The 27,180-nt window shown below is 47.9% G+C and overlaps 1 protein-coding gene across 4 annotated transcripts in view; it reads right to left on the reverse strand.

Annotated features, from left to right (window-relative positions):
- Positions 1-27,180, reverse strand: part of PKNOX2 (PBX/knotted 1 homeobox 2) — a 392,364-nt gene that overhangs the window by 54,016 nt on the left and 311,168 nt on the right. For 3 of the 4 annotated variants that reach the window (XM_073657347.1, XM_073657344.1, XM_073657343.1), the window contains exon 4: positions 25,756-25,865. The exons of the other annotated variant lie outside the window; for it this stretch is intronic. In XM_073657347.1, the coding sequence (XP_073513448.1) occupies positions 25,756-25,842 (87 nt within the window). In that variant the 5' untranslated portion in view covers positions 25,843-25,865. The remainder of the gene's footprint in view (positions 1-25,755; positions 25,866-27,180) is intronic. 4 annotated transcript variants of the gene reach the window in all.

The following is a 27,180-nucleotide window of genomic DNA, read 5'->3' on the forward strand; positions in this document are numbered from 1 at the left end:
GGAAGCCCTGGAGGCCCTGTGCAGCCCAAGTTCGGGTAAGGCTGAAACCCCTATCCCGGGCGTGGGACGCACCGAAGCCCTCCTAGACCTCCTGCCGGCACCCCTATACCCGGGCGCCATCGTATGGGAGCAACTCCTGGCTCCGAAGGCCGAGGCCCAAGCCACCGCCACACCCGGAGGCCTGCTATGCCTCCCGACCCCCGATCCGGAAAAGCCTGCACTTACCTGGGTGTCCACCTGCCCCAACCCGGACTGGTCCACACCAGTAGAGGGCCCGCAGCAACCCCCGCTATTGCTGCTGCCCGCACCTCCGGTCACCTGCCCGGCGGCAGAAGAGTTTGCCTGGGACAACCAGGGGGGCGACCTGATGGGCTTCCCCCGGGAGACCCGGACTGAAGAGCAGAGGCGGGAGGAGTTCTGCCGTAAAGAGCTCTTCCGGCTCGACAAAGAGCGGCAAAGGAGGAGGATCCGCTGCGAGCGCCTGGAGGTGCGCACCAAGGCTGCAAAAACACAGGCCCGTCAGGTGGAGGCCACCCGTCCAAGCCCCCGGGAAGAAGGCCTTATCGTGCGCTTCCACCAGGAGGCAGGATGGGGCTTTATCCGTAGCCCACAGTTCAGCCGGGACGTCTTTGTCAACCGGCGGGACATCGAGCCACAGCTGGAGCGGGGCCACCCCGCCGGAACCTCTACCCGGGTGATCTCGTGTCGTACACCCGCCACCACGGGGAGCGTGGGTGGTATGCCCTGGATGTCCACAGGGTATTCAAGGAGGATGCCCCCACGCACCTACCTACAGAGGACCGGTCAGGCTCCGTTGGCAAGAATGAGGCTTTCCCCGATGGGGATACCACTTTTAAGCAGCCCCGGAGGATGCACCTCCCTGTTACTTGAACTGTTATTTGTTTTTCAAGTTTTGTTGCACCCGGATCATTTATCTGCAAACATTTGTCCCTGCGGACACTGAGTAGGAGACAGACTCACATTGTAAATAGTTTGCACCTATTTAGGTGCCCCCTATTGGTTTTATGCAAAACCACTACTACTTCTACCTCTGACCTCAGAAGCAAAACCTGTCTGGTCGTGGCTCTACTGGAGGTCCAACTCGGGATCTCCATGCCCTGCAGCCACCCCAGGGCCTACGTTGAGGGTTTTGGACAGGTCCCTCAAGCTGCTGAACTAGCACTTTCTACCGTACTTTTTACAGTATTTTCTACATGCATAATGTCTCTTTAATGTTTTATATATTTATACTATATATATCTTGCAACGTTAAAGTGTCCAAACCTCCCATAAAGGGAAGATTGTTTTACTATTTACAAAAGCATTTAAAATTTTGAATGTCAGTACCAATACTTTGCTCTATTGCAGCCAGCAGACGTGGTGTGATTCACCAGGGGGGAATGTGGTGCCCCTGAGGGTTCAGTCGCCACAGGGGTACTGCACCTCAGATAGAGGTGTGGTATCTCCTCTTCCGGGTAAGAATGGAGCATCACCCAGGACCCCACTTCACACTCAACACTATACCACTCCTGTCCTGCAGGGGGCCTAAATTCACCAGGGTGCTGCCCCATTCCGGGATAGAGGAGATGGGGGGGAACCAAAGATAGGGGGAACCTAGTAGTGGGTGAGGGTGGAGGAAACACTTACAGGAAGCACTTATAGCAACATATATAACCAATGGCCATCTTAAGTTCAAGGTCCTTTGATTGTGGTCTTCTGTCAGGGTCCAGCAAGAGTCTGTAGCTGGCTGAAGATTCATGGTCCTCGTTCTCAGGCCTCGAGACGAGGAGTGGGTGGGAGTTAACCAGTGTCTCTGCCCGGTCAGGGTCTCGTTCTAAGAAGGCCTTGGAGGGGAGCAGAGGAGATAAGCTCCACAGGCAAAAGGATCCCAGGGGGATACGGACGGAGCAGAGTCGCCACCTGTATTCTTCACTCTGGCCAAGCCAGAGGGATTCCTGCTGCAAGAGGGGTGACCGGCCCCCGATATCTGACTGTGTACTTCACGTCACTGTTGGAAAAGCCCGGCGGCTTAGTGGATCCCAGGGGGGGAACACAAGCGGGAGGAGAAGGAGAAGGAGAGGAACACACCAACGGGGTCTTGACAGGTGCTCCTGATCTACCTGGAAAGTGCTGAACCCCCTTCCTGGTGGCCGCAGTACGCCGTGTGTAGCAGAGGGAAGCTTTGCAGCTAAAGTTCATCTAAAGTGAGTAAAACCCTGGATGACTTCATTTACCGCCTCCGCTTGGTTATTCCCGCGCGGCACTGCACCCACCATCCCTCCACACAGTTCATCTAAACCTGCCCTGAGGCCTACTCCGCCTGTGGGGAGTAGTACCAACTGATCTGCCAGAACATCAGCCTCAGAGGACTGGTGCAGCACTGGTGGCCTTCACCAGAAACCACAGGTGGCGTAGTCGAACAACCACTCATCCAAAAGCCCATTATTTTTCATGTGACAGCCCTGGGCACGGAACGGGTCAAGGCCGCGACTGCATCCCCCCCCCCAACATCTGCAAGGCCAGGCTCCGAGTATCCCCCATCTGCTCAGGGAGGGCGTCATACATACAGTATGGGGCAGAGCCCCCTCCGGTTGATGTTCCCATAAAACAGTACGCTTTAAGGTCCTGGCTCCGGTATGCCCGAACTGTCCCCACCTCAACAGCTCCTGTTGGCACTAGGGACTCCCCGTCCAGCAACCCAGCTTTCTTGAGGCTCACCACCATTTCTTCTTGCTTTTCCCTGACCGGCCTCTTCCTCATAGTAGACAATGAGACATGGACTCCTATGCCTACTTCGGGCCATAGGCCGCGGACCGTCCAGGGATCTGCGCTAGACTCTCAGTGCGCCCTCCTGCTCTTTGGAAGATTGGTATGGTTAGGGCCCATCGCAGCATGTATGTGATGTTGAACCCTACACTAACACTGTCTGAGACCTTTCTATCAGGAAATACTTCCCCTTTTTGTTTGCTAAAGCAACACCCAGTGTCATTCATTATGCCATGTGGAAGTTACCACTCTGCCATAGCAGTGACAAAGAAAATAAAAGAAAGTTTGTGACGCAAGGATGCACTTAATTAACCTCTGCTTCCTGGTAGTGTGATGAAATGTGGTGCACTCCAAATAGTCCAGAAAACAGGGAGGCCAGAGGAGCTGTTCATAACTTTTACTTGTTGCAGGAATACACAGGTACATTCAGATAAATTATGATTGAACAGAGATTAAATTCCTATGCAGCAATCACAGTTACTTTACAGTATGGTAATGCAGATATATAAATGATGTAGAGATTTCTGAGCTTCAACTTGTCCTTATATTCACAGTCCTAATCACACATCTGTCTGCAGCTGAGGCTGTGGTCTCTCATAGACAGGAGCTATAACTGCTCCCTTACCTTCTCCTTCAGCTTCCCCAGGTCGACTACACTTGTGCACAAAATGTCTCCTTCTCCTTTGGACCCAATCATGTGGTCTAACCATGTGACCTTGTGGCCATATATGGAAAGCAGGTCTGCTTTATTACCCCTTAACAACCTCCTAATGGCAGAACACAAGTACATCTCTCATGTACATTATCTGCAAAGGGAAACAATAACATGGTGCAAACATAATAAGGTAGCTGCTAGCTTTGCTACATCTTAAAGGCACATACACAACTTTGGGGCATTACACCAATATGCGGGCTAGTCCCAAACCATTTAACTGTTTCTTAACTCAGTATGTACTAACAAACCCTACAACCTTCCACTGTTTCCCTTATTGGACAGGCTTCCCCAATCCCCGCAGACAGCCTTGAGGTTAAACCTCCAGGAAACCGAACATAAACCGGCCATAAGGATAAAAAACTTTTATATATAAATAACATATGCAAACAAAAAACACTTGGCATGGTTGCACCTCTTGTTCGAACTGAGCGCTAGAAGAGGTAGCTTGGTCTCCGCAGCATGCGGGAAGAACAGAGACACTGAGGTTGGTTGGATCCAGTGGCGCTTACAGACCCTAAAGCAGAGAGCCTGCAAGCGGCGTGTGAGCCTTGTCTAGGTAACCGGCCACTCTAAGACTGCTTAGGTGGCCAGTAACCTAGGCAACAAGCAGTAAACTATAGAATCAATAATTCCTCTGTTCTTTAGAAAAAAAAATATTTTTAGTAAGTAAAAAGCAAAGTGGCTCATTTTTACAAGCACTTTACAATTTTACCCATTGATGATTATGAGAAAACCCATTCAAGAGTCGGTGAAGATACAGTTGTCTGAATGAGCTGATGCTGGTGACTTTTAGAATCACGCGGCCAACAGAAAATACTCTCCTGGATCATACACCATCATCACAAAAAGTAATATCATGGGCGGGATCAACAACACAGAAGCCACATGTGGTGATATCCATACCCATGTGGGGGCGAATGAGTGCACAAGTTGTGACGACTCAGCGTCAATGGGGGAAAACCTGCCCCCTTTTGCGGGGGTGAACTATTCTTAATTATGCCAGACATACTTTTCCTTTGTTCGGTAAGTCAAGGGACATGAGTCATTATTTCATGTGACACTGTCCGGTGCCCTTTTTTGTATGCTAATTTGTGGAATGCCTGCTGATTATGAATTGTATCAGTCCCCTGCAGTGTACTAGTCTGCATCATTTGGAGGACAATTATGCAGTCTAATTAAACTAGCTAGGGAACAACCATGATTATCCCCCCCCCCCAATCCTGTGGGGCACAATGCACTCCCGGAGATGGGAGTAGAGGGATATAAAAAGGGGTCTGCTCCTGTCACTGGGGTGATTCTATGGGACATCAGCCAAGGGACCATGGTTCCAGCTCGTGGATTACAGAACTTCTTTATTGCCCAACTCTGAACCCACTAATTTGTTTGGATAACTCAGGTTGGAACAATCCGGTCACCTGGCCACTTACCTCGCTCAGTCAGTTTCCTAAGCTTGATGCTACCTCCTGTCAGTGGGTGCACGCTAAAAGCGGGGTGTTGATGGTTGGGGTAGTTGGTCCTGGATGGCCCAAAGTCGCAGAGGTTGTAATCCCTGGCGAGCCAACGGAAGGGTGAGACTCTATCACTTGCACCACCATGTAGTGCTCTGCCCACGGGGAAGGAGTACGGGCATTCAGTGAGATGAAGCCCGTCCCGTGCAGTGTTTCTAAAGACAGCCGGACCAGCGGACAAGAACACCCACTGATCCTCGAGGCTCCACACAAGTTTCCTGGTAATAGCTCACATTTATGTGATGCTTCTTCCCTGTGTGAGGGCACATTTTTGGTCCACATCGTAGACAAGTTTTGTTTGCTAAAATGGTAATTGTGGAAGCAACAAATTCACAACTCTGGCACATGGATGTGAAATGATTCAAGAAAGAAACCACAAGCTCGTAGCGGCAACAAATCTGCCATGACTCCACGTTACATGCTAGATTTGTCACCGCTTTCACCACATACATTGCAAAGGATGGCACCGGCATGATAAAATCTTCAGCAGAAGTTGGGAAATCTCTGCCAATTTCTTTCCACGTAGGAGGGGGCTGCAAAACCCCATCTATATGCATCGTAGTGCAAAATGTTGTAGATTTTCAATGCAGAATCAGCAACAAGATTTCCACCTCATAAGGAAAACTACAACAACAAGGTATTCCTGCAAATTCCAGCCACCATATGCTGTATAAATACAGTATACAGTTAGGTCCATATATATTTGGACAGAGACAACATTTTTCTGATTTTGGTTCTAGACATTACCACAATGAATTTTAAACAAAACAATTCAGATGCAGTTGAAGTTCAGACTTTCAGCTTTCATTTGAGGGGATCCACATTAAAATTGGATGAAGGGTTTAGGAGTTTCAGCTCCTTAACATGTGCCACCCTGTTTTTAAAGAGACCAAAAGTAATTGGACAGATTAAATAATTGTAAATAAAATGTTCATTTCTAGTACTTGGGTGAAAACCCTTTGTTGGCAATGACTGCCTGAAGTCTTGAACTCATGGACATCACCAGACGCTGGGTTTCCTCCTTTTTGATGCTCTGCCAGGCCTTCACTGCGGTGGTTTTCAGTTGCTGTTTGTTTGTGGGCCTTTCTGTCTGAGGTTTAGTCTTTAACAAGTGAAATGCTGCTCAATTGGGTTGAGATCAGGTGACTGACTTGGCCATTCAAGAATATTCCACTTCTTTGCTTTAATAAACTCCTGGGTTGCTTTGGCTTTATGTTTTGGGTCATTGTCCATCTGTAGTATGAAACGACGACCAATCAGTTTGGCTGCATTTGGCTGGATCTGAGCACACAGTATGGCTCTGAATACATCAGAATTCATTCGGCTGCTTCTGTCCTGTGTCACATCATCAATAAACACTAGTGACCCAGTGCCACTGGCAGCCATGCATGCCCGCGCCATCACACTGCCTCCACCGTGTTTTACAGATGATGTGGTATGCTTTGGATCATGTACCACGCCTTCGCCATACTTTTCTCTTTCCATCATTCTGGTAGAGGTTGATCTTGGTTTCATCTGTCCAAAGAATGTTCTTCCAGAACTGTGCTGGCCTTTTTAGATGTTTTTTAGCAAAGTCCAGTCTAGCCTTTTTCTTCTTGATGCTTATGAGTGGCTTGCACTGTGCAGTGAACCCTCTGTAGTTACTTTCATGCAGTCTTCTCTTTATGGTAGATTTGGATATTGATACGCCTACCTCCTGGAGAGTGTTGTTCACTTGGTTGGCTGTTGTGAAGGGGTTTCTCTTCACCATGGAGATTATTCTGCGATCATCCACCGCTGTTGTCTTCCGTGGGCGCCCAGGTCTTTTTGCATTGATGAGTTCACCAGTGCTTTCTTTCTTTCTTTCTCAGGATGCACCAAACTGTCGATTTTGCCACTCCTAATATTGTAGCAATTTCTCGGATGGGTTTTTTCTGTTTTTGCAGGTTAAGGTTGGCTTGTTTCACCTGCATGGAGAGCTCCTTTGACCGCATGTTTACTTCACAGCAAAACCTTCCAAATGCAAGCACCACACCTCAAATCAACTCCAGGCCTTTTATCTGCTTAATTGAGAATGACATAACGAAGGGATTGCTCACACCTGTCCATGAAATAGCCGTGGAGTCAATTGTCCAATTACTTTTGGTCCCTTTAAAAACAGGGTGGCACATGTTAAGGAGCTGAAACTCCTAAACCCTTCATCCAATTTTAATGTGGATCCCCTCAAATGAAAGCTGAAAGTCTGAACTTCAACTGCATCTGAATTGTTTTGTTTAAAATTCATTGTGGTAATGTCTAGAACCAAAATCAGAAAAATGTTGTCTCTGTCCAAATATATATGGACCTAACTGTATATGGCCGTGCCAAGCTTTTACAACTATTCTGAACATACCTGGTAATCGTCCAGCAGAGAACGCCTTCTTATAATATTTCTATGGTAATCTGCTATTTTAGGCGTCGTTTCATCCGGTTACATTTACCATAGGAACAGCACTTGACATTAAATACTATTACGTCCACCCTTGTGAGGCGTCTCTGTAATCGCTGAACGTGTGTACAGAATACCATTTGTCACAATATGACCTTTTCCCATAAAAAATAAAAAAATGCACAGGAACATGGTAATGAATATTTATCACTAAACACGAAAAGCGAGGCGATGTAAATGGGACATGCAAATGAGCCGGCAAACGCAATAACAACAGGATCCGTGTTAATTTGCAACAGCTCGGAAATATCAGAAAATGATACAGATTGTGAGAAGAGAGATCCTGGGTTACCGGAGGTTTGATGGTTAATATTAGGTCATCCGGGAATAAACCACGTTATGGCACTGAATAATGGGTTAAGGCTGCGTGCCAACGTTTTTTTTTTTAAGCGTTTCCACAGCGGCAATTCCGCTGCGGAAACGCTTAAAAAACGCTTGGTAGAAGGCCTGCCATGTTCCCCAATGATAATCCGCATGTGCTGTGCACATGCTGCGGAAATTTCCACTGCGGATTATCATTGCGGAAAAATCCGCAGCACTACCAATTATTTTACGGAAGCGCTGCGTTTTCGCCGCCATTGACTTGCATTGGAACGCATGGAATCCGCATCACTACATCTGTACATGCGGATTACATGCGTTTCAATGTGCAGATGGTACCCGGGTTTGGAGAAGAGGAGACTCTCCTCCGGACCCGGGTACCATAGAACCTGTAAAAAAAAGAATAAAATAAAAAATAAACATTATACTCACCTTCTGATGGCCCCTGGTGTCTTTGTCTTGGCTTGCCGGTGGACTCAAGGACCTGCCATGACGTCATTTAGTCATGTGACGGGTAACGCGACCGCTGACGTCGGCGGGTCCTTTAGTCTACTGCGAGCTGCCGGCAAGCCAGGATGCATCGGATAAAGACAGCGGGGGCCATCAGAAGGTAAGTATATATTTATTTTTTACCATTCTCTCTGGTCACACTATATATGCCGGTTGCCATTTGCATGGATTTATATAGTGTGACCAAGTTGTCAAGCACTTTCCAAGTGATGCTAAAATCGCTTAGAAAAACGCATGACAACCCGCATGCAGAAATGCAAGTGAAGAACGCTTCACATCCGCAAGTCCCTGGCAGGAAAAACGCATGTACAATCCGCATGTACAATCCGCATGTACAATCCGCATGTACAATCCGCATGTACAATCGCAGCAAAAGGTGGCGCTACAAAGTATTAACTCAAGGGGGCCGAACAGTATTGCACGCCCCACTTTTCAGTTTTTAATTTGTTTAAAAAAAGTTTAAAATATCCTATAAATTTCGTTCCACTTCACAATTGTGTCCCACTTGTTGTTGATTCTTCCCCAAAAATTTAGAATTTTATATCTTTATGTTTGAAGTCAGAAATGTGGCAAAAGTTAGAAAAGTTCAAGGGGGCCAAATACTTTCACAATGCATATATATATATACACTGCTCAAAAAAATAAAGGGAACACCCAAATAACACATCCTAGTTCAGAATGAATGAAATATTCTCATTGAATACTTTGTTTTGTACAAAGTTGAATGTGCTGACAACAAAATCACACAAAAATCATCAATGGAAATCAAGGAAATCAAATTTATTGACCAATAGAGGCCTGGATTTGGAGTCACCCCCAAAATTAAAGTGGAAAAACACACTACAGGCTGATCCAACTTTGATGTAATGTCCTTAAAACAAGTCAAAATGAGGCTCAGTATTGTGTGTGGCCTCCACGTGCCTGTATGACCTCCCTACAACGCCTGGGCATGCTCCTGATGAGGCTGAGTATTGTGTGTGGCCTCCACGTGCCTGTATGACCTCCCTACAACGCCTGGGCATGCTCCTGATGAGGCTGAGTATTGTGTGTGGCCTCCACGTGCCTGTATGACCTCCCTACAACGCCTGGGCATGCTCCTGATGAGGCTGAGTATTGTGTGTGGCCTCCACGTGCCTGTATGACCTCCCTACAACGCCTGGGCATGCTCCTGATGAGGCTGAGTATTGTGTGTGGCCTCCACGTGCCGGTATGACCTCCCTACAACGCCTGGGCATGCTCCTGATGAGGCTGAGTATTGTGTGTGGCCTCCATGTGCCTGTATGACCTCCCTACAACGCCTGGGCATGCTCCTGATGAGGCTGAGTATTGTGTGTGGCCTCCACGGGCCTGTATGACCTCCCTACAACGCCTGGGCATGCTCCTGATGAGGCTGAGCATTGTGTGTGGCCTTCACGTGCCTGTATGACCTCCCTACAACGCCTGGGCATGCTCCTGATGAGGCTGAGTATTGTGTGTGGCCTCCACGTGCCTGTATGACCTCCCTACAACGCCTGGGCATGCTCCTGATGAGACTGAGTATTGTGTGTGGCCTCCACGTGCCTGTATGACCTCCCTACAACACCTGGGCATGCTCCTGATGAGGCTGAGTATTGTGTGTGGCCTCCACGTGCCTGTATGACCTCCCTACAATGCCTGGGCATGCTCCTGATGAGGCTGAGTATTGTGTGTGGCCTCCACGTGCCTGTATGACCTCCCTACAACGCCTGGGCATGCTCCTGATGAGACTGAGTATTGTGTGTGGCCTCCACGTGCCTGTATGACCTCCCTACAACACCTGGGCATGCTCCTAATGAGGCTGAGTATTGTGTGTGGCCTCCACGTGCCTGTATGACATCCCTACAACGCCTGGGCATGCTCCTGATGAGGCTGAGTATTGTGTGTGGCCTCCACGTGCCTGTATGACATCCCTACAACGCCTGGGCATGCTCCTGATGAGGCTGAGTATTGTGTGTGGCCTCCACGTGCCTGTATGACCTCCCTACAACGCCTGGGCATGCTCCTGATGAGGCTGAGTATTGTGTGTGGCCTCCACGTGCCTGTATGACATCCCTACAACGCCTGGGCATGCTCCTGATGAGGCTCAGTATTGTGTGTGGCCTCCACGTGCCTGTATGACCTCCCTACAACGCCTGGGCATGCTCCTGATGAGGCTGAGTATTGTGTGTGGCCTCCACGTGCCTGTATGACCTCCCTACAACGCCTGGGCATGCTCCTGATGAGGCTCAGTATTGTGTGCGGCCTCCACGTGCCTGTATGACCTCCCTACAACGCCTGGGCATGCTCCTGATGAGGCTGAGTATTGTGTGTGGCCTCCACATGCCTGTATGACCTCCCTACAACGCCTGGGCATGCTCCTGATGAGGTTGTGGATGGTCTCCTGTGGGATCTCCTCCCAGACCTGGAGTAAAGCATCCGCCAACTCCTGGACAGTCTGTGGTGCAATGTGACGTTGGTGGATGGAGAAAGACATGATGTCCCAGATGTGCTCAATCGGATTCAGGTCTGGGGAACGGACGGGCCAGTCCATAGCTTCAATGCCTTCATCTTGCAGGAACTGCTGACACACTCCAGCCACATGAAGTCTGGCATTGTCCTGCATTAGGAGGAACCCAGGGCCAACCGCACCATTACCGACTCACTGCCAAACCGGTCATGCTGGAGGATATTGCAGGCAGCAGATCGCTCTCCACGGCGTCTCCAGACTCTGTCACGTCTGTCACATGTGCTCAGTGTGAACCTTTCACCTTTCACAGGGCGCCAGTGGCGACTTTGCCAATCCTGGTGTTCTGTGGCAAATGCCAAGCGTCGTGCACGGTGTTGGGCTGTGAGCACAACCCCCATCTGTGGATGTCGGGCCCTCATACCACCCTCATGGAGTCGGTTTCTAACCGTTTTTGCAGACACATGCACATTTGTGGCCTGCTGGAGGTCATTTTGCAGGGCTCTGGCAGTGCTCCTCCTGTTCCTCCTTGCACAAAGGCGGAGGCAGCGGTCCTGCTGCTGGGTTGTTGCCCTCCTACGGCCCCCGCCACGTCTCCTGGTGTACTGGCCTGTCTCCTGGTAGTGCCTCCAGCCTCTGGACACTACGCTGACAGACACAGCAAACCTTCTTGCCACAGCTCACATTGATGTGCCATCCTGGATGAGCTGCACTACCTGAGCAACTTCTGTTGGTTGTAGAGTCCGTCTCATGCTTCCCCGAGTGTGAAAGCACAACCAACATTCAAAAGTCACCAAACCATCAGCCAGAAAGCATTGGCACTGAGATGTGGTCTGTGGTCCCCACCTGCAGAACCACTCCTTTATTGAGGGTGTCTTGATAATTGCCAATAATTTCCATCTATTGTCTATTCCATTTGCACAACAGCATGTGAAATTAATTGTGAATCAGTGTTGCTTCCTAAGTGGACAGTTTGATGCACTTGGAGTTATATTCTGTTGTTTAAGTATTCCCTTTATTTTTTTGAGCAGTGTATATACAACCCCTGGCAAAAATTATGGAATCACCGGGCTCGGAGTGTTAGGCGTCGGGCGTTTGCTGGATTCGAAATGGGTTCAGAACCATCAGTGGATTCTGTGGTCTCCGGGGCTGATGCTGTTCAGCATCGTCATCAGTCCCAACGCCTAGCTGGTGCACGAGATGTACAAGTTGTTTCTCGAGTCTTTGTTCCTAGCAAAATGAAGCGTAGGTTGCGGAGGGAGACAGGGCTGCCACAGCCTAAGTCCAGGATTCACTGCACTGGGCATGCCCGTGACATGGCGGACCATGATTGGTGGTTTGGAAGTCAGCTGATCCGGTGACCTGGCACCGCCTGATTGGTCGCGGGTGACGTCACCAATAGTGCGACGTGGGCAGGGCTTAATCTTTAATTAGCCCGCCCACAAACATGGCGGCGCGCTCTGATCATTGAGCTGTGATGGTGTTGTTGTGTGGACGCTTAGTCGTTTGGGCTCCACCTGTGCTTTAGCTTCTGTCAGGCAGGTTTAGCGGGGGATAGGCAGCCTTAGATGGAGGGAGGCAGGTAGCTTCTTCTGACAGTCCGGCTCCGACAAAGGGGTCGCCATACACCCCGAGCAGTCTGCAGACGCCGTATTCCCGGCACCGCCTGTAAGCCACGTGGAGAGATACCCCTCAGTCCGGTAGCACGCCGGCTGGGAGCAAGTATACGCCGGCGTGTATCACACACACATCCTAGCGCCTGCTGTGTAGTCCCTGTGCTGTAAACAGGACTACAGATACATTATTTATCGCACATCTCTCGTGCAGTTAACGGAGATAGTGCGAATCCCTATTCCCGTTCCGGTGTGCAGTAACACGGAAGGGATTGTTATTTCAGTTGGTTGTTTTACCTTCTTACCCGGAAGGTGTTTGGCCGCAGTCCTCCAGGCTGCATCGCGGACCCCGGGTTCGGTTGCTTTCCATTGTTGTTTGCAACCGTCCCCTAACAGTATCAGAGCGCCAGGGTCTTGCCGAACATGGCTGACAACCAGCAACTGCAGCGATATATACAGTAACTTGAGGCCAGACTTAAGACTCTGGAACAGGCTGTCCCGGTCGCTGATATCACTGCAGTAGCGACCCAGGCAGCTTCTCAAGCAGCCAATCTGGTTAACTCGGCTGCGGTGAATGCTGCGGCAGCTGCAATCGCCCCATTACCCCGTTTTGATCTCCCGGAAAAATTTTATGGTGGCAGCAAATCCTGCAGAGGTTTTATTAATCTGTGCTCCATTCAGTTGGAGATGATGGAGGCACGGTTTCCCTCCGAAAGGGCCAAAGTGGGTTTTGTTACTTTCTCACAGGGCCTTGGAGTGGGCTACACCCCTGTGGGAGCGGAGTGACCCGGTAGTGGCTAATGCAGGTCTCTTTCTTACAGCCCTAAAAAATGTCTTCCTAGGTCCCCAGGTCACGCATGATACGGCTCTTAAGCTTCTTGCGTTGGTCCAGGGTACGGTCACTGCCAGCCACTATGCCATCCAGTTCAGAACCTTAACGGCTGAATTGGATTGGTCTGAGCGGTCTTTAATCCCGGTGTTCTGGAAGGGTCTGGCTGGGCATATTAAAAATGCTCTATCTACCAGAGAGATTCCAACCTCCCTGGAGGAGTTAATCTCTCTCGCTAACCGAATAGATTTGCATCATGCAGAACACAAGTTAGAGCTGGAGGTCCCCAGACCTCAGTGTCAGTTGGCATCTTCATTCTCTAGACCCATTTCAAAACCCGCGACTCCCGACCCGGAGCCTGAGGCTATGGATGTATCCCGGACGGAGTCTAGCCCCTCTCGTTCCCGACTTGCACATCTCTTGGAGTACCCCATTAATAAGGGTTCCAAGCAGTCGGAAAAACGAGTGTGTCTAACCGCCGTTGGAAGAGGTGTGTTAGATTCCGGGGATCCTTCCTCCAAATTATTGTATAAGGTGACATTGTTCTTCGGAACAACCATGGTTACTGCCAAGGCATGAGTGGATTCTGGTGCCGATGGCAATTTTTTGTGAACATTAGGGTAGTCAACGGTTCACTACTGGACACACAATTCACCCACCAGTCGATTCCCCTCACCATGTCATTTCCTCAGGGTCACCGGGAGGTTATCTCCTTTCTTATTATTCCCGGTGGATTAGATGAGGTGCTATTGGGGCTTCCGTGGTTACGTTGTCACTCTCCACACATTGACTGGAATTCGGGGAGAATTTCTTCCTGGAGTGAGAATTGTGTGTCTCAGTGTCACCTGGAGGGTAGTCTCTGAGCCTTCTTCCGACTTGGCCGCTCCTCCTGTGCAAAATCAGAGCTTTGCGGATGTCTTTCCCAAAAAGGCTGCAGACACTTTACCTCGCCACCGACCGTATGGCTGTCCTATTGATTTGGTCCCTGGCACAGATCCTCTGTCTGTCCCCGAGACTCAGGTCTTGTCAGATTATATCAAAAAGAACCCTCGGGTAGACCTTTTGTCCCGGTCAATGGATACTGCTGAGGACGATGACGAGCCCAGGCTCACTCTTCCTTCTGGGAAGACGTTCGTTCCCCCTAATCTACAAAATGAGGTGCTCTCCTGGGCACATGCCCCTAAGATCGGAGGTCATTTTGGGGTCAAAGGTACTACAAAGTTCCTTCAACGGTGGTATTGGTGGCTCCGGTGGCGCCAGGACGTTAAGGAATATGTTCTAGCGTGTGTCTCCTGTGCGAGAGATAAATCATCCCGTCAAAGTCCGGCTGGTCTGCTCCACCCGTTACCCGTGGCGGATTCCACAGATCTGATTCCGCTTCTTCTGAATAATGGCCAACATCCGCGCGTTCCGGTTCCTATGCCAGTTCCCTCTATGGAACCTGGGGTCAGAGATTTAGCTCTGGAAGCGCGGGAGGTTTGGGACCATACCCAGGATGCTATATTGGCCTCCAAGAATCGAATGAGAGAGTCGGCTGACACTCTTCGTCGTCCTGCTCCCGTATTCTATCCGGGCGACAGTGTGTGGCTCACGGCACGCAATATTAAAGTATGCGGGGAATCTGCTAAGTTTGCCCCCCGCTTTATTGGTCCTTTCAAAATTTTGGCCCAAGTAAACCCAGTAATGTACCGTTTACAGTTACCACGACACCTGAGGAGTCACGACACTTTTCATGTGTCGCTCCTTAAACCCGTTCCCCTGACAAAAGTCGCTGAACCCCAACCTGCTACAGACACCAGGGGTGATAATCTCGAGGTGCAGGCTATTATGGGGTCTAAGATGGTTCATGAAAAAAAAGGTTACCCAGTACACTGGAGGGGCCATGGATCTGAGGATCATCCCTGGGAACCAGTGGACCACATTCATGCTCTCCTGCTTGTTGAGGAATATGAGCATCAAGTAGAGGAGGATGTTAGGAGTTGGGCGTTTGCTGGATTTGAAATGGGTTCAGAACCATCAGTGGATTCTGTGGTCTCCCATTCCAGTCCAGCCAGGGCTGATGCTGCTCAGCATCATCATCAGTCCCAATGCCTAGCTGGTGCACGAGATGTTGTTGTTTCTTGGGTCTTTGTTCCTAGCAACATGAAGCGTAGGTTGCGGAGGGAGACAGGGCTGCTAGAGCCTAAGTCCAGGTTTCACTGCACTGGGTATGCCCGTGACATGGCGGACCGTGATTGGTGGTTTTGGAGTCAGATGATCCGGTGACCTGGCACCGCCTGATTGGTCGCGATTGACGTCACCAATAGTGCGATGTGGGCAGGGCTTAATCTTTAATTAGCCCACCCACAAACATGGCGGACCGCTCTGATCATTGAGCTGTGATGGTGTTGTTGTGTGGACGCTTGGTCGTTTGGGCTCCACGTGCGCTTTAGCTTCTGTCAGGCAGGTTTAGCGGGGGATAGGCAGCCTTAGATGGAGGGAGGGAGGTAGCTTCGTCTGACAGTCTGGCTCCGACAAAGGGGTCGCCATACACCCCGAGCAGTCTGCAGACGCTGTATTCCCGGCACCGCCTGTAAGCCACGTGGAGAGATACCCCTCAGTCCGGTAGCACTCCGGCTGGGAGCACGTATACGCCGGCGTGTATCACACACGCATCCTAGCGCCTGCTGTGTAGTCCCTGTGCTGTAAACAGGACTACAGATACATTATTTATCGCACATCTCTCGTGCAGTTAACGGAGATAGTGCAAATCCCTATTCCCGTTCCGGTGTGCAGTAACACGGAAGGGATTGTTATTTCAGTTGGTTGTTTTACCTTCTTACCCGGAAGGTGTAATCGCGGACCCCGGGTTCGGTTGCTTTCCATTATTTAATAAAGTTGTTTGCAACCGTCCCCTAACACGGAGGATGTTCATTCAGTTGTTTAATGTTGTTGAAAAAAGCAGATCACAGACATGGCACAAAACTAAAGTCATTTCAAATGCCAACTTTATGGCTTTAAGGGTTAAATGAAATCAAGATAAAAAATGTGGTACTCAGTAAGGGTAATTTTTTTCAGACCAAGCAGAGGGGAAAAATTATGGAATCACTCAATTCTGAGGAAAAAATAATGGAATCATGAAAAACAAACACACAAAAGAACACGCCAATACATCACTAGTATTTTGTTGCACCACCTCTGGCTTTAATAACAGCTTGCAGTCTCTGAGGCATGGACGTAATGAGTGACAAACAGTATTCTAAATTAATTTGGCTCCAACTTTCTCTGATTGCTGTTGCCAGATCAGCTTTGCAGGTTGGAGCCTTGTCATGGACCATTTTCTTCAACTTCCACCAAAGATTTTCAATTGGATTGAGATCCGGACTATTTGCAGGCCATGACATTGACGTTATGTGTCTTCTTTCAAGGAATGTTTTCACAGTTTTTGCTCTATGGCAGGATGCATTATCATCTTGAAAAATGATGTCATCATCCCAAAACATCCTTTCAATTGATGGGATAAGAAAACAGTCCAAAATATCAATGTAAACTTGGGCATTTATTGAAGATGTAATGACAGCCATCTCCCCAGTGCCTTTACCTGACATGCAGCCCCATATCATCAATGACTGTGGGAATTTGCATGTTCTCTTCATGCCGTCATCTTTATAAATCTCATTCGAACGGCACCAAACAAAAGTTCCAGCATCATCACCTTGCCCAATGCAGATTCACGATTCATCACTGAATATGACTTTCATCCAGTCATCCACAGTCCACGATTGCTTTTCCTTAGCCCATTGTAACCTTATTTATTTCTGTTTAGGTGTTAATGATGGCTTTTGTTTAACTTTTCTGTATGTAAATCCCATTTCCTTCAGGTGGTTTCTTACAGTTCGGTCACAGACACTGACTTCAGTTTCCTCCCATTCGTTCCTCATTTGTTTTGTTGTGCATTTCCTGTTTGGAGACATATTGCTTTAAGTTTCCGGTCTTGACGCTTTGATGTCTTCCTTGGTCTACCAGTATGTTTGCCTTTAACAACCTTCCCATGTTGTTTGTATTTGGTCCAGATTTTAGACACAGCTGACTGTGAACAACCAACATCTTTTGCAACATTGCGTGATGATTTACCTTCTTTTAAGAGTTTGATAATCCTCTCCTTTGTTTCAATTGACATCTCTTGTGTTGGAGCCATGATTCATGTCAGTCCACTTGGTGCAACAGCTCTCCAAGGTGTGATCACTCCTTTTTAGATGCAGACTAACGAGCAGATCTAATTTGATGCAGGTGTTAGTTTTGAAAATGAAAATTTACAGGGTGATTCCATAATTTTTTCCTCAGAATTGAGCGATTCCATAATTTTTTCCCTCTGCCTGGTCTGTAAAAAATTACCCTTACTGAGTACCACATTTTTTATCTTGATTTCTTTTAGTGTTTCTTAAAGCCATAAAGTTGCCATTTGAAATTACTTTAGTTTTGTGCCATATCTGTGATCTGCTTTTTTTCAACAACATTAAACAACTGAATGAACATCCTCTAAGCCCATTGATTCCATAATTTTTGCCAGGGGTTGTATATATACAGTACAGACCAAAAGTTTGGACACACCTTCTCATTTAAAGATTTTTCTGTATTTTCATGACTATGAAAATTGTACATTCACACTGAAGGCATCAAAACTATGAATTAACACATGTGGAATTATATACTTAACAAAAAAGTGTGAAACAACTGAAAATATGTCTTATATTCTCGGTTCTTCAAAGTAGCCACCTTTTGCTTTGATGACTGCTTTGCACACTCTTGGCATTCTCTTGATGAGCTTCAAGAGGTAGTCACCGGAAATGGTCTTCACTTCACAGGTGTGCCCTGTCAGGTTTAATAAGTGCGATTTCTTGCCTTATAAATGGGGTTGGGACCATCAGTTGTGTTGTGCATAAGTCTGGTGGATACACAGCTGACAGTCCTACTGAATAGACTGTTAGAATTTGTATTATGGCAAGAAAAAAGCACCTAAGTAAAGAAAAACGAGTGGCCATCATTACTTTAAGAAATGAAGGTCAGTCAGTCCGAAAAATTGGGAAAACTTTGAAAGTGTCCCCAAGTGCAGTTGCAAAAACCATCAAGCGCTACAAAGAAACTGGCTCACATGAGGACCGCCCCAGGAAAGGAAGACCAAGAGTCACCTCTGCTCCTGAGGACAAGTTTATCCGAGTCACCAGCCTCAGAAATCGCAGGTTAACAGCAGCTCAGATTAGAGACCAGGTCAATGCCAGACAGAGTTCTAGCAGCAGACACATCTCTACAACAACTGTTAAGAGGAGACTTTGTGCAGCAGGCCTTCATGGTAAAATAGCTGCTAGGAAACCACTGCTAAGGACAGGCAACAAGCAGAAGAGACTTGTTTGGGCTAAAGAACACAAGGAATGGACATTAGACCAGTGGAAATCTGTGCTTTGGTCTGATGAGTCCAAATTTGAGACCTTTGGCTCCAACCACCGTGTCTTTGTGCGACGCAGAAAAGGTGAACGGATGGACTCTACATGCCTGGTTCCCACCGTGAAGCATGGAGGAGGAGGTGTGATAGTGTGGGGGTGCTTTGCTGGTGACACTGTTGGGGATTTATTCAAAATTGAAGGCATACTGAACCAGAAAGGCTACCACAGCATCTTGCAGCGGCATGCTATTCCATCCGATTTGCGTTTAGTTGGACCATCATTTATTTTTCAACAGGTCAATGACCCTAAACACACCTCCAGGCTGTGTAATGGCTATTTGACCAAGAGGGAGAGTGATGGGGTGCTACGCCAGATGACCTGGCCTCCACAGTCACCAGACCTGAACCCAATCGAGATGGTTTGGGGTGAGCTGGACCGCAGAGTGAAGGCAAAAGTGCCAACAAGTGCTAAGCATCTCTGGGAACTCCTTCAAGATTGTTGGAAGACCATTTCCGGTGACTACCTCTTGAAGCTCATCAAGAGAATGCCAAGAGTGTGCAAAGCAGTCATCAAAGCAAAAGGTGGCTACTTTGAAGAACCTAGAATATAAGACATATTTTAAGTTGCTTCACACTTTTTTGTTAAGTATATAATTCCACATGTGTGAATTCATAGTTTTGATGCCTTCAGTGTGAATGTACAATTTTCAGAGTCATGAAAATACAGAAAAATCTTTAAATGAGAAGGTGTGTCCAAACTTTTGGTCTATACTGTATATATATATATATATATATATATATATATTCTTCCGTCTCCTGTTGCATACTGATTGTAATTGTTCAGGAGGCTCCAAAGAAAGACCACTTCCTGGTACAGATGAAGAGATATAGTATTTTTGAAATTTCAATCTCAATACTGAAAAAAAGCCTCTAATTGCCCTGAAAGTAAGCATATAACACTCTGAAGACTCCTGGGTCAGTATTAAAGAGGCATTTTAAAGCTGTCTCCTAGGGAGCTCAGAGCTATGCAGTCTCCTTACTTCCTGGATTCTGGGGGACGGGCTCTTCTCCCTGAGTGACAGTTCTGGTGAGAAGCAGAGCTGTAGTATTAGTAGAACTATAAAGCTCACCACAAGTTCTGCTGTAACACATTCCACTTTCAGTGATTTGTTCTTGGTCTACACAATTATCACTAGATTTATGTTACGGGTCCAGGTGGTGGAACCTCTGTGGTTCGGTGCAAGGAGGGACCAGAGGGGCGTGACTAAGTACCTACTCGGCCAGACCAAGGTCGCACGGCGGCTCAATCGACTCCGTGAACCAGGGAGGGACCGAGCAGAGGGACCAGGTGCCACTCTGGAACTGACCTTGTGTGAGAGCAGGTGACTCCCACGGGTCAGATGGCAGGAACTGACCGGTACAGCGGATGAGCACGGCTGGAAGGCTGACGAGTGGTTCGGGTAGACAACCTAGCGGGCATGACAGGTAACAGGCAGGTGCTCCAGGTAGGCAGGCAGGTACAACAGGTAACAGACAGGTGCTTCCAGGTAAGCAGGCTGGCGGGCACAACAGGTTACAAGCAGTTGCTTCCAGGTAAGCAGGCTGGTGAGCACGGCAGGTAACTGGCAGGCAGACTGGCGAGCAGGACTGACAGGCGGGCAGGACTGACAGGCAGACTGGCAGGCAGGACTGACAGGCAGCGGGACCTGAGGGCTGAAGCAAGTGTTAGCACACGGAACAACAACCATTGCACAGGCACCTCCATATTGGAGTAGGTGCTTTAAATAGGGGAAGTCCTCCGGCCATTGGCCAGGGACTTTTTAGGACGGCGCGCGCGGCCCCTTTAAGAGGGAGGGAGCGCGTACGTGCCCTAAGCAGAGTGCCTGGGAAGCAGCGTGCAGTGCACACCACAGTAGCTGTAGGCCGGGAGCCAGAAGACGCCGGACCAGGGTCGTGGCGGTGAGGGGAACGGCATCTCTGCATGGCAGGAGGCAGACGCCGATGCTACAATTTACACAGAGATAATAGGGCATTTGAACAAGCATACGACTCAGGTCTGCGAGAGCCGTGATTATTACACTTGAAAGCTGCAGGGCTAGGTATTTTCCAAGATTTATAACAGCATCTTTTAAGAAGATGAGAGGAAGGGGGCGGTGAGAAGCTAACCGCTGTATAGAAATCAATGGGTATGAGAGCCGACTGGTATATTAGTAGTTAACCTCTCCAAGGAATGTAGGTACAACACTGTCAGCTAGGGTCTGGTGGTTGAGCTCCATGGCAACCAGCTGTACACTACGTAAGATAAAAGCTCTCTCAACAAGAGCATTTGTCATGCGTCTGGGTCCGAACTCAAGCCTGTGCTTTGTGGTCGGCTTCTATGTCTGCCGAGCCACAGCAGTTACACCTTTTCTCCAGGTTTTTACTTTCTGTTACCCTTGCTTCAGTCGTTTTAGGATAACAGGTGTTTTCCTTTAATAATTTGTCTTCCCTATCAGCTTTCAGGTGCGGCTTTATATACTTTTCCCCTGCTGGTATTTCCTGATGGTGATAGTCTCATTTGGATGTCCAGCCATACTGCTATAGTTTAAGCCAGTCAGTGAAAGACCAGCTAGGGTTTATCTCTCTGCTGTTTATGCTCTTTACCCTGCACCTATCTTCTGTTTCTTTTTAGGAAGTAGACGGCATATTCTCTAACAGTACGAACTTAGTCCTTTATTTTGTATTTCGTGGTTTGTTTTACTCATTCTGAGATCTCTTTATTTCCGCACTCTTTCCTTTCTGTAGGTAATTTGCAGACGGCTCTGCCCTCCAATTCATTAGGAGGAACGTGAAGTGCTCGACGGCCTCTCAGGCAGCATAAGTCCGAGTTGCCAATGTCTAGCCTGTGGTTAGGGCTATCTTAGTATGTTACCTATTTTCCCGAGTGAGTTGCTGCACTATCATAACAGCATTATAGCAAAAAATGCAAGGCAATTGCAAACTTGCCTATTTGTTCTCTGGTAAATGAAGAAGTCATAGCTTTTTCATAAGCGGTCTAAAATGTATTTGTTTTTTTAGGGAGCAGGCGTGCGGTTTTGAAAGTGAAGTAGTAATGGCTTCTCAAATAGAAGTGAAAAAAAAATCTCTTTTTGGTTATCCACAAGTTTGCAATCCAGGAAGTACATTTTCTGTGACACACAAGCCTTAGTTTCAGTATTTTCCTTCAGTAACAAAATTAGAACAGTGGGGTATTAATCTGACTTTCTTGTTTGCAGTGTGTGAAGAATAAAAAAAAATGTTAAGGTACTGGTATACTGCAATTCAAACAATTAAGCAATCAATTCACAGTCACCCTGACTCTGCAGGTCCATCACCTCCCTATACACCATCACTTGAATCTTTGGTTTATTATTCACAGACTGGAAAAAAAACACTCCCGTTTTCAACCAGTAGTATCCCCTCCTATCCCTGAACTGTGAAATTCTATATTTGTTCTGCTTTCCCTGTTCTCATCTTTTATGGTGGCTGAGATAGTACCCCTGATTGGCTACGCTAGACCATAAGATGTAATAGCTGCAAGGCATTATGTGGAAGCCTGTGCGGCTGCGCCTGACATGAGCCCTTGCTCTGACTGATGCAATCTTTAGCAATAAGTGAAATGGCGGTGGACATTTTTTTTTCTACATGATCCTCTCGAATTGAATGACAAAGAGAATTTCAGAGTAATCGACTCATAGTTGATTTGCAGATCGACCCGCTCATCTCTTCTTCCTGGAAGATTTGTCAAATATCCAGAATGCTGCAGTCTCCCAAAAGAAAGTGTAGTAAAAACCTGCCAGCTGCCCCGCACCGATTTTGTGTCTCTGCACGCACTGGAGGTGGTTCTTTATTAGGCGTGGCAGCGGAAATATTCTCTCTGTTAGTTGTGGGACGCACAGGATCGCCTGATCTAAGATCTGATGCTGAATTATTGTGTTGGGTCTTAATAGGTTTTCCAGGGTGATTATATATAGGAGCTAAAGTGTGAATTCTGCACAGGAGGAGGGTCTGTATAGAAGGGCTGGGTGGTCTCTGGCTGGGTGTAAAGGAGGGTAGTTCTGAGTTCTGCACAGAACAGTCTGTATAGAAAGGCTGGGTGGTCTGTGTAAAGAAGGGCAGGTCTGAGTTGTGCACAGAAGGAGGGTCTGAATAGAAGGCCTGGGTGGTCTCTGTAAAGAAGGGCAGGTCTGAGTTCTGCAGAGGAGGGTCTGTATAGAAGGGTTGGATGGTCTCTGTAAAGAAGGGCAGGTCTGAGTTCTGCACAGGAGGAGGGTCTGTATAGAAGGGCAGGTCTGAGTTCTGCACAGGAGGAGGGTCTGTATAGAAGGGCAGGTCTGAGTTCTGCACAGGAGGAGGGTCTGTATAGAAGGGCAGGTCTGAGTTCTGCACAGAAGGAGGGTCTGAATAGAAGGGCTGGGTGGTCTCTGTAAAGAAGGGCAGGTCTCAGTTCTGCACAGGAGGAGGGTCTGTATAGAAGGGCAGGTCTGAGTTCTGCACAGGAGGAGGGTCTGTATAGAAGGGCAGGTCTGAGTTCTGCACAGGAGGAGGGTCTGTATAGAAGGGCAGGTCTGAGTTCTGCACAGGAGGAGGGTCTGTATAGAAGGGCAGGTCTGAGTTCTGCACAGAAGGAGGGTCTGAATAGAAGGGCTGGGTGGTCTCTGTAAAGAAGGGCAGGTCTCAGTTCTGCACAGGAGGAGGGTCTGTATAGAAGGGCAGGTCTGAGTTCTGCACAGGAGGAGGGTCTGTATAGAAGGGCAGGTCTGAGTTCTGCACAGGAGGAGGGTCTGTATAGAAGGGCAGGTCTGAGTTCTGCACAGGAGGAGGGTCTGTATAGAAGGGCAGGTCTGAGTTCTGCACAGAAGGAGGGTCTGAATAGAAGGCCTGGGTGGTCTCTGTAAAGAAGGGCAGGTCTGAGTTCTGCAGAGGAGGGTCTGTATAGAAGGGTTGGATGGTCTCTGTAAAGAAGGGCAGGTCTGAGTTCTGCACAGGAGGAGGGTCTGTATAGAAGGGCAGGTCTGAGTTCTGCACAGGAGGAGGGTCTGTATAGAAGGGCAGGTCTGAGTTCTGCACAGGAGGAGGGTCTGTATAGAAGGGCAGGTCTGAGTTCTGCACAGAAGGAGGGTCTGAATAGAAGGGCTGGGTGGTCTCTGTAAAGAAGGGCAGGTCTGAGTTCTGCACAGGAGGAGGGTCTGTATAGAAGGGCAGGTCTGAGTTCTGCACAGAAGGATGGTCTGAATAGAAGGGCTGGGTGGTCTCTGTAAAGAAGGGCAGGTCTGAGTTCTGCACAGGAGGAGGGTCTGAACAGAAGGGCTGGGTGGTTTCTGTAAAGAAGGGCAGGTCTGAGTTCTGCACAGGAGGAGGGTCTGTATAGAAGGGCAGGTCTGAGTTCTGCACAGGAGGAGGGTCTGAATAGAAGGGTTGGGTGTTCTCTGTAAAGAAGGGCAGGTCTGAGTTCTGCACAGGAGGAGGGTCTGTATAGAAGGGCAGGTCTGAGATCTGCACAGGAGGAGGGTCTGTATAGAAGGGCAGGTCTGAGTTCTGCACAGGACGAGGGTCTGAATAGAAGGGTTGGGTGGTCTCTGTAAAGAAGGGCAGGTCTGAGTTCAGAACAGGAGAAGGGTGTGAAGAGAAGGGTCGGGTGGTCTCTGTAAAGAAGGGCAGGTCTGAGTTCTGCACAGGAGGAGGGTGTGAACAGAAGGGTCGGGTGGTCTCTGTAAAGAAGGGCAGGTCTGAGTTCTGCACAGGAGGAGGGTCTGTATAGAAGGGCAGGTCTGAGTTCTGCACAGGACGAGGGTCTGAATAGAAGGGTTGGGTGGTCTCTGTAAAGAAGGGCAGGTCTGAGTTCATCACAGGAGAAGGGTGTGAAGAGAAGGGTCGGGTGGTCTCTGTAAAAAAAAAAGGCAGGTCTGACTTCTGCACAGGAGGAGGGTCTATTCAATTAGAGGGTCTGGAGTCTGTATAGGAGGGAAGGTCTGCATTCTGCAGAGGAAGAGGGTCTGTATAGATAGAGGGTCTGGCCTGGGGTCTGTATAGGAGGGAAGCTCTGTATGGAAGTGTGAGTATGGGGTCTAAATTTTGGGGGTGCTAACAAATGTCACACATACAATTTGTGATTTTAATCCTTACGTAAATGATGTATGTTGTGAATGCATTCGGTAGAGATATCAGACATTAAATCATCAGTTCCCTCCTTATTTTTCCCTTTGTGACGTGTTGGTCTTACAACACAATTGATATACATGTACCAGTAACCCGTTAGCACTGCCCTCTTGCAGTTTTGGGGTCTTTGGGAACATCTACACGGGAGTTTGTATGTTTTCTCCCAATTTCTCATAGATTTCCAGAGTTTTCTGGTTTCTACACTCCAAAAACAACCCTATACCCAGGCTAAGCGACCATGGCACATGCCTGACATTATGGGAGCGGATACATTCTGCGTACTGCCCTACGGTATATGTCGGAGCCGTACAGAATGCAGGAACATTCTTCACCGGGGTGCTCTGGAACAGGAGGAAGGGAATGGGCTGCGGATCCCTGGGGAGGGCAGGGTCCGCCGTTCAGCAGCTGTGATGAGTTTATTTGCAGTAAAATGTGAATTTAATTAGACTCTTCACACTTAAGTAACTCTTCTATTTCTGCAGATCGGAGGTATTTGATTCTCTCAGCTAATCCTTTTAGCCCTAAACCTCTTCCAGCTGCTGACGAATCTGTGCAGAATGCGGCGGCTGCAGCCTCTGCAGATGGTTAAGGTTGATCTTGGAGGAGTTTGATCGTCGTCTTCCCCTCGGCACAGACGATAGGGATGAGTTTACGCCAATGGCGCCCTGGACCATGCATTATAGGGACATGTCCAAAGAGCACGAGATCATGCCGATCAGCCAGGATCAAACAGCTGCCAGACGTAACCAGTGCCGCTTATCTCCAGTGTGGTCCTAACAGGCTCCACAGATTGAGAGCAGATCCCGATGCAATCAGCAGATCCGACAATTAATATCTAACGACTACGACAACCTTAATGCTTTGGATCAGTCCTGTATCAGATATTAATGGGATCAGACCCGGAGGACGGTCCTACACCAGTGTCGGTGTTGCTTCCCTAGTCGGCACACCCTACGTGTCTGCACTCACCTGTGGGCTCTCTTGGTAAGGGGGTGGCGGCACACTCTGGGTGGCCATCATTGACAGAGCTGGTGCTGGGGACACATGTTGCATCATGGGATTGATTCACATCTAGGGCCCTGTTAAAGGGGAGAAAGTTCATCTTGATTAAAAGAAAAAAAAAAAAAGTTGTAGGTAATAAAAATATATGAATGTACTAGTCACAAATAAATAGAACTGCTCGAGCACTTGTAAAACTCACAAAGGAGAGGTATCGTGATGATGCATCATGTGAACCCAGAGCCAAAGATGAGGAGGGACATAAAATACTGGGGGACAGAGCCAAAGATGGGGAGGGACATAAAATACTGGGGGACAGAGCCAAAGATGGGGAGGGACGTAAAATACTGGGGGACACGTATCTACACACGGGTTTAGTAAGGAGCGACCTTTCCTCGTATGCACCTTCCCTCCCCTCCCAACAAGGTTCAATGCATTCAAAAATTACATTGTTACATTTTGCATTTTACACTCATTACACTGATAAATTTTACCATGATAGCAGTAAGGTAAAACAGAAGCCCGGACTGAAATCTCCCAAATATGTCGTCCTACCATCACCCATCCTCACAAGTCATAACAATCCGGTATGAAACAACTGGGATGATCGAACTTTGGTCCAGGTTTCCCCCGTGTGAAAACGCTGCATTTTTTTTTTCGCACCAAAACACACAAAATCATTTTTCTCTTTTTTGCACATTTTCCATTTTCCGTTTTTTTGTTGTATTCTTGGTGCAGCTGTTTGTTTTTTTTTTATTCGTTTTTAGTACAGAAACACTGGGATTCTGCAATTAACACACTTACGTTTTTACATGCTTTTTTTTTTTTCCAGACTCTCCAGAGAAGCTTATTAAAAAAAAAAAAAGAAAGCACACTGGGAATGTGTTTCATGAAATCACATTTACTTTGCCTGTTCTGTAAGACAGTGTTCATACGATGCGTTCTGGATGCGTTCCACTATTTTCCAAAACTGTGGTAAAATTGACGCTTTTTTTTTTTTTACAGCACTTTGAGAAAATTGCAGCATGAAGCCATCCGGTCAACACAACCTTAAATGTGGCAGATTTTCCGCACAAAAAAAAAGCAGTATTTTATGTTATGTCAGAACATGGCTTTATAGGAGTAGCAGAGTGGGCAGAGTAGGACTATGGTGATGGATGCAGACCTCACTTCTCATGTTCTGTATCATTTACTTTGTTACTTAGAGACTATGCACACATTTGACATAAGGAAAAAAAAAACTAATCGGTACATAAGTAGTAACCTTTAATTTAAAAAGTTGCACTGATTTTCAATCGCCAATCTTCATCGTATCAGACATTTACAGTCCCCCTGATAAGCAGTTTGTAGCCTGCTCCTAGTTTCAGATTTTTCTCTTATAGGCATGTCCCTCTC

This window comes from Phyllobates terribilis, unplaced genomic scaffold, assembly GCF_046119375.1.
Source record: "Phyllobates terribilis strain yellow unplaced genomic scaffold, ASM4611937v1 Scaffold_12__6_contigs__length_324123572, whole genome shotgun sequence".
NCBI classification, from domain to species: Eukaryota; Metazoa; Chordata; class Amphibia; order Anura; family Dendrobatidae; genus Phyllobates; species Phyllobates terribilis.